The sequence below is a fragment of the Vidua macroura genome, chromosome 4, assembly GCF_024509145.1.
Source record: "Vidua macroura isolate BioBank_ID:100142 chromosome 4, ASM2450914v1, whole genome shotgun sequence".
NCBI lineage: Eukaryota > Metazoa > Chordata > Aves > Passeriformes > Viduidae > Vidua > Vidua macroura.
In genome coordinates this window covers 29,761,056-29,768,547 of record NC_071574.1, presented here as the reverse complement: position 1 = coordinate 29,768,547, position 7,492 = coordinate 29,761,056, and the positions used below count along the sequence as shown (strand labels likewise).

General features: G+C 50.9%; 1 protein-coding gene across 3 annotated transcripts; it reads left to right on the top strand.

Moving 5' to 3' along the window:
• Positions 1 to 671: 671 nt before the first annotated feature.
• PPP1R3B (protein phosphatase 1 regulatory subunit 3B) lies at positions 672 to 6,877 on the top strand. Of its 3 annotated transcripts, none has more exons than XM_053976612.1 (2): positions 672 to 724; positions 3,473 to 6,877. In XM_053976612.1, exons 1-2 carry the CDS (start codon positions 711 to 713, stop codon positions 4,362 to 4,364), a joined length of 906 nt encoding a protein of 301 aa, XP_053832587.1. In that variant the 5' UTR covers positions 672 to 710; the 3' UTR covers positions 4,365 to 6,877. The 3 variants fall into 3 exon arrangements, with proteins under 3 accessions (XP_053832587.1, XP_053832588.1, XP_053832589.1); XM_053976613.1 differs by lacking the exon at positions 672 to 724 and adding an exon at positions 1,149 to 1,217; XM_053976614.1 differs by lacking the exon at positions 672 to 724 and adding an exon at positions 2,620 to 2,638.
• Positions 6,878 to 7,492: the final 615 nt, after the last annotated feature.

Sequence of the window (7,492 nt, the reverse complement as noted above, 5' to 3'; positions counted from 1 at the left end):
GAACGTAAGTTCTTTGAGGAGCAGCTGAGGGAGCAGGGGCCGTTTAGTCCAGAGAAAAGAAGGCTCAGGGGAGATCTTAATCACTGTCAGCAAGTACCTGAAAGGAGCCTCTTCTCCCAGGTAGCCCCTGACAGGACAAGAGCACATAGTCTTAAGCTGCAGCAAAAGAAGTTTAGGTTGGACATTAGAAGGAATTTCTTCACAGAAAGGGTGGTTAGATATTGGAAATGGGCTGCCCAGGGAGTTGGTGGAGTCACCCTCCCCAAGTCTTTTCCCCAAGGAAAGACTGGAACTGGCATTTAGTGCTATGGTTTAGTTGGACATTGTTGGACTCAATGATCTCAGAGGTCTTTTCCAGCCAAATTCATTCTGTGATTCTGGACACAGGAACCGACGGATAGTGAGGGGCTGGAGGCAGCCGACGCCTGACACAGAGCTTGTCACTTTAGCACAAGGAGGTTGCCCTGCCGCGGGGAGGGAGCCCCGGCGCTGCCCAGGGAGCTGTCCCGCGGGGCGAGCCGCCGTCCCTGCGCGCTCCCTCAGGACCCGCCGCGGCCCCGCCCACCGCGCCGGCCACGCCCCCTCGCGTGCAGGGCGCCCGCGCTCGGAGCGCGCTGATTGGTTGCCGCCCAGCGGGGCGGGGCCTGACGCCCTTAAGAGGCCGGCGCGGGGCCCCGCGCGGTGCGAGGCGGTGCTGCCGGAGCGGCCCCATGCACTGCACCAGGTACGGGCGCGCCGCCGCGACCCCCGGCGTGGCCGCTGCTCCTCCTCCCCTCTGCCTTCCCCGCCTGCTCGGCTTCGCAGCCTCCTCGTGTGTGCGGGAGCGCTTCTGGCGCTCCCCGCCGCGGCCGTGCCGTTCTGGGGGAAAACGGAATCCTGCGGCTTGGCTCCTGCAGCCCCCCGGCTGAGCTGGCAGCGGTAGCCCCGGGGCGGCGGGGCTGCCTCTCCCGGGTCTGGGCGGCGCAGCTTGGCTGGTGGTGCGGAGGGGGCGGGCTGTAGCGAGTGAACACCGCCGGGCAGACGCCTGTGGGAAGCGGGCTGTGCCCGCGGGGAGGAGGCGGGGGGTGCGGAGCGACCCAGCGCTGCTTCGGCCCTGTCGCGGCTGCGAACTCTGCCTCTGCAAGTGCTGCACGCCCAGCCCTGTGCAAGGAGTCACCTGTCCCCAGGTAGCGTGGGAAGCAGAGCGGAGGCAACCGAAGGGGTTCGGTAAGAGAGGTGTAAGTAATTCCTTGGCTCTGGCTTAATTCTCCATCGTAGAATGGCAGGAGGGAGGAATGAGTGGCGACAGACATCCTCCTCCGGAGAGGGTAAAGCTACAGGAAGAAGTCCGGAGGCAGAGTCAATTTTGTTCTCCTTTAGAGGGGCGACGGAAAGGAAATGGCCCCTGTACCTGCATAGGGCTCTCTGCCTTGCACTTCTTGCTTCCTGGAGCTTTATTTCCTGAATGAGCTCTCAAAACTATATTCCTGCTCCCACCTCCAAAGCATCTGGAGTTCAAGGCAATCCTCCTCAGCCCCAAAAGGGGAAATCTACCTCTGGCTGAGAGCTAGGCATCAGCAGACTCTCCAGTGCAGAAAAAGTTGTCTGGGATATCAGATGAACTGGCAGTTCATAAAAGCACAGGGCTCACAGTTGATTATGAAAAGCTTTTGCTATAATTTTTAGCTTGGGAAAAAGCTCCAAGTTATGCAGCTGAGTGTTCTATGCCTCTGCATTCTAAAACTGAATAACCAAGGCTTACTATGAAACCTGGCTTCTCAGAAGTTACAGGAATTCAGCTGAATAAATTTCCCTGGGAAAACATGCAATGCAGATGAAACCGAAGTAAGAGAAGAAGCATTGGAAGCTGCATTAATTTAAAGGAGGAAATTACCTACATAAAGTGTGTATGAACAAAAACTTGGCAAAACCAGGTAGAGATGAGCAGAATAGTGTTAGCAGACAGGTGGATCTGAGGTGTCTGTTGTGCAGCTGCCCTTGAGCTGAAAGGAGGCACAGGAGAAGGAGTTGGCTGGTGGGTGTGTTGGGATGTGAGCCTTGGCACATGTGCTCTGAATAAACAGATGCCCTTGCTGAGTGGATGCTGTGAAAGGCTGCTCAGAGCTGCTGTGTTGGTGTTACAGGGTGGGGAGTTAAAGCACTGAATTGGAGAGTGTGGCTCTTGCTTTTTCTTGGCACGAGAGCAGCAATCAAGTACTAGAGCTGGCTGTGCATGGCTTTGGCAGCCAGAATTCTGCTGCATCACAAGGCCAGTGGTCACTGCTACTGTTGCTGCCTCATTCCTCTCTGTGTGGTGGGAGCAGCTTTTGAGCCTGGCCTGCTGCCAAGCAGGATTTTTATTAAGGGGGATGTGTGTAATAAATCCATCCAGCAGTTTATCCAGAGCCAGGCCAAAGAGAGTCTGCCAAAAGCATCCATCGGAATGTCAGTGGCAGGAGTGATAGGTGCAGTGTTCTGGGAGCTGCCTGCCTGCAGAGGTATCTCCAGGGCTACATCTGGCAGTGCCCTTTGGAGAGATGGTGCTGCATCCCTGGAGGCATGGGCTGGGTGCTGGAGAGGAGGCTGTAGTGGAGGGGCACATGGCCTGTGCCTTCTGGGAGAAGGACTTGCTTCCAAAGCCTCAGTGAACCTCGAGTAGGTGAGTTGTGTTTGGCAGATCCCTGTGGCTGTATGGATGTTTTCCAGGGGCTTAGGACAAACCCTATGGAGACTTGAGGCACAGATTCTGTGCTGGAGGTGAAACTGGCTGATGTGCCTTCTGAGCTGACACTTGTTTTAAAATGGAGTAGAGGGAAGGAAGAAAGCTCCAGAGCAGTGTTGGCTAAGCCTGTGCCCTGCTGCTGTGTCAGACTGTTGCTATCTTTACAATACTGCTTGGAGGCACTTTGGATGGAGCAGTTCTGGGGGACAGTGATGAGCAAAGTGTTTGGCTCAAGTGAGTGCTTTTTGGCTGACATCTGGGGTTTTATGAGAGGTGAAGTCAGTTTTGTATGGCAGCTTGGGACAAACTTGAGTTCCTATTCCTACAAAAGCTTGTGAAGCCCTGGGGAGAATCTCTCCTGGAGGGAGGAAAGCAAGCAGGGATACTGCTTTATGTAGCACTGAAATTTGGTAATCTGGGGATTTTGTGAGCATTGGCAGGATTGAGCCATGGGCTTTGCTTTGGATTGCAAATGCTCTGGAGCCTGCTATTGCTGGCCTAGTAGGACAGTGCCTGTGTGTGTGCCTTCAAAGGGTGACTCTGTCCCTGTAGCAATTGGAAGAGCTGTTCAAGGGCACAACAGGCTCTGGTCCTGCCACTTCTGTAGTGTTCTCACAGTGTCTGAAAATCACACCATGCAAGTACCTGCCTTTAATTAAGAAGCAAGCTTATTTGGGATGGCTTGGGGGGGAAGTGATATATCAACTGTCTGACAAAATTTGTATTAAAGTGCTTTTCTGGCATCAACTGACCCTTCTTCTTGTCTTCCAGGGTATTAGACTATTTCCCTCACAAGCAAGCAATGGCTGTGGACGTTGCAATGCAGCTGTACCTGTGCTCCCCACCCTTGCGAAGAGAGAAGTGTGCCTGCAAAATTGCTCCAAAGCCAAGCAAGCCACTGCGGCCCTGCATCCAGCTGAGCAGCAAGGCTGCGCTGAATGGCCCAGAAGAGGCAGCAGACTCCTTCACACACAACAAAGCGAAGAAGAGGGTGTCGTTTGCAGATAGCAGAGGCTTTGCTCTGACAATGGTGAAGGTGTTCTCGGAGTTTGAAGATCCACTAGATATTTCTTTCAACATCACAGAGCTGATAGACAACATCGTGGGTCTGACAACAGTGGAGAAGGACAGCTTTGTCCTGGATTTTGTTCAGCCCTCTGTAGACTACCTGGACTTCAGAAAGCGCCTCCAGACAGACTGTGTCTGTCTGGAAAACTGTATGCTAAAGGAGAAATCTATTGTGGGAACACTGAAGGTGAAGAACCTCGCTTTTGAAAAGACGGTGAAGATCCGGATGACGTTTGACACGTGGAAAAGCTTTGTAGATCACCCATGCCAGTATGTCAAGGATACGTATGGAGGGTCAGATCAGGACACGTTTTCCTTTGACATCAGCTTGCCTGAGGGAATTCAATCACATGAAAGAGTTGAGTTTGCCATTTCATTTGAGTGCAATGGGAAGGTGTACTGGGACAACAACAGGGGCACAAATTACAGGATCATACGGTCAGAACTGAAGTCTGCCCAGGAAGCTGTCCGTCCCCCACAGGCTCCTGACTTTGGCAGTGCATTTGACCGGTTTGGGAGCCCTCGGTGCTCCTATGGCCTCTTTCCTGAGTGGCCCAGTTACTCAGGCTACGAGAAACTCGGGCCCTACTACTGAGCCAAGGACAAAAGCCAGGCTGACTAGCAGTTGCTGGTGTGTCTGCAGGCCTTGGGGCTGGTCTGAACACAGGTGTATGAATAGGTGGAAGAAGTATGGCTCTGTGTAGCTTAGCATAAGCCTCCCAGCAAAACCAGATGTGCTCTGCTGGCAGGGGGCTTATAGTCAGTCTGGCTCTCCAGATGATCAGAGGACCAAGGACCGCTCATAGCTCTTCAGCACTTCTTCTTCCTCTTCAGTAAAGATGCCGGTGTCCAGGGAAGCACTACAGTGCTTACATTGCCTGTTCAAGCTGTGTAGTGGTGGCTGCTTTGTATTGCTTGCCTAGTATTAAAAGGCTCTTTCAAAATATTTCCTAGTATTATATTGTTAGTGGGCTCTACTACAGCTGCACGGTTCTCCTTGCAAAGCCAGCCTATGCCTGTCAGGAAATAGTGTGGTTGGATTGCTGGGAATGGAGTCCTCTCTTTGCACATATCCTTGTAGTGAGGCCCTTCCTACTGGAAGCAGAAAGCATGTTTTGGGAGTGAAAATGCAATGTGATGAGAGGAAGTGTGGCCCTGCAGCCTGCCGTATTAGGAGATGTGCGTGTGGCAGAGGATCTGATATGCTTAGTCACTGGTTGTTATATCAGATGATCTTGAAAATCTCTCATACCATCGGTGTTACCAAAAATAGAGATTAGCTGTAGCTGTGTGGTGCTTGTAACACAGCTGTGGGTTGACATCCTTGACTGCCTTCTTCAAAACCTTCCTGTTTGTTTAATCACAAGTGATCAATGATGCTTTTTCCCCTTGATGGATGTCTGAAGTTGGCTGTGCTGGACCCTGAAAATGCATTTCATCCTCCTGTGGACTGTAAACCAGAGTTCTGTCCAGCTGGGGCCCAGGGTCCTGTGCAGGAGACTCTGCTCAGGTATTACAGGAGCTAAACACAAACAGACCCCATGGTCATCTATGCTGTGTCCTGTAGAGGAAGGTTGTGCACCTACTGTGGTGGAAGTGCCTTGACTGAGAAAGGGGTGGTATGTGCAATCCCAGCAATGCTTTGGGATTAACAGGCTTTGGAACTGATGTTGCTTTTAAGATCTGGTAATGGTTTGTTACTCTGTGGCATGGACTGCTTGGCATATAAAGGCAGCACTCGCGTGCGAGGGTGCTGTGGCTGTCCTGGATGAACGTGCTGGGCTTCCGTCTCTGCTGAAGCAGTATCTGCCAGTTTGACCTGCAAATGCCCAGAGTTTGCATCTCTGACCATAAGAAGTGGCTCACCCCACCTATGCAAAGAACTGGCCATGAGGAGAGTGAGACGTGGGCTTATCCTGACAGCACCCCTGCATGTGAGACAAATCACAGATGTGAACCATCCCTGTGATTAAAGAGGTGGTTTGTCTTCTGGTTGTGTGCTGGGGTGGTGAGCTTGGCAGTGCCAAACAGCCTCACACAGCTTCTTGGGTGCTAGCCTAGCAGAATAACTTAATCCCTCAGCTCAAAGAGAGAGTGCTGAACAGTCTGTAGGAATAGAGGTCAAGGGAATGCTACTTTTTCTAGTGCATAAGCTTTACATAATTTTGGGTGCCTCTAGTAGCCTGTGGATGTGCTGGAGAGAAGCAACAGGCTAGACTACTTAGCTTTGTTAACATAGCTTTTAATTCTGGAGACTACTGTACAAATACTTAGAAGCTGTTTTACTCTAACCTAGAAGGGATACTGGGATCACTTGTTGGATATCAAAAGGGACAGGAGCTTGCAGGAAGAATAGCTGGCCTTCAACTGCTGCTTTTTCAAAATACAGAATCAGTATGTGTCTTCAGTGTGCCTGATCACTTAATTGAGGTGGTGAATCTACTTGCTAGCCCAGAACTCATCAAGTTTGGTTCCTCTGTTCAAACAGCTTCCCAAATCAGCCCTTAGAGCCTGCATCTGATCTCTCTGGAAGGGACTGTTACCTAGCTTGGCTTGGTTTTAAACGTAAGGCAAGTTTGTGTGACACTGATACTTTTTATTTATTTAGTGTATGGTGTTGATGTTGTAAGACACTGACTGTAGAAAAGTCATGTTCTCCTGGCACCTTCTTGTGCCCATGGAGAGCTATTTGTGAGCCAGAACAAGGCATGTGGGTCTGGGGTGCTGTGGATGGTGGTATCTCCTTATGGGCTTGTTTTCAGGCTGTGCCTTGGGTGTGCTTAGGGAGGAACATGGAAGATAAGCTAGAAGAGCAGTGCCATAAGTAAAAGCTAGGTTAGGAACTGACTATTTGATCAATAGCAGTTTAAAAAATTACTTGTGGCCTTTCCCCTTTTCCCTTTTTCCATTGCCAATGTGAACATAGAAGTGAGGGGGTTGCTCTCCTTGCTCTATGCCTGGAAGTGCCTTGTAGGATGTTTTGCATGTTTGTTTTTAAAAGATATTTTTGTACACAACATTCAAGTGGAAAATGCACTTTATAATTGCCATGTAATGACTCTTTTAAAAATATGGCTGTTTTTATCTGATTGTTAAAATAAAGGTGGAACAAAATGTTGGCTGTGTATCTTATTTAAGCACCCATGGGGCTGGGGAGGCGGTTTGGACACGGGTCCAGCTTCCTGCAAGTGGCCATTGGGAAGGAGGAGCACACATCCACCCTGAATTCTGCTGCCCGAAACAGGAAAGAGCTGCCTATTCCTGCTGCCTTCCTGCCAACACAAATGCTTCCATTGCCTCTGCAGCCCTGGGATGGGAGGAGCCCTGAACCTTTTCTCTGCTCCTAGGTTTCCCCACTAATCACTGTGTTCCCGAAGTACTCTTTACTCTTCCCCTGCTTGCAGTGCTAGGAACAGCCTTTTCGGGTTTCTCTGCTTTTGTTTTGAGTCAATCTCCATTCTCCCTCTTCTCCCCTTCCCCCACCACGGCTTGATCTGGGATCAGTGATTAACTCTGTCTGTGTACTGGGCTGTGATGGATGCTGGGAGAGGTGTTGCAGAAGAGGTGGGGGCAGACTCTTTTCTAATACCAGGATCAAGTGAAAATTGGACCCTTCGTAATGTCCACATACTTATCCCTGTTGTCACCACAATAAGAAGCACTAGCAGGAAACATGCCCCTTTGCAGAAAGAGAACAGCTGGTGTAAATGCCAGCCAGGGCCA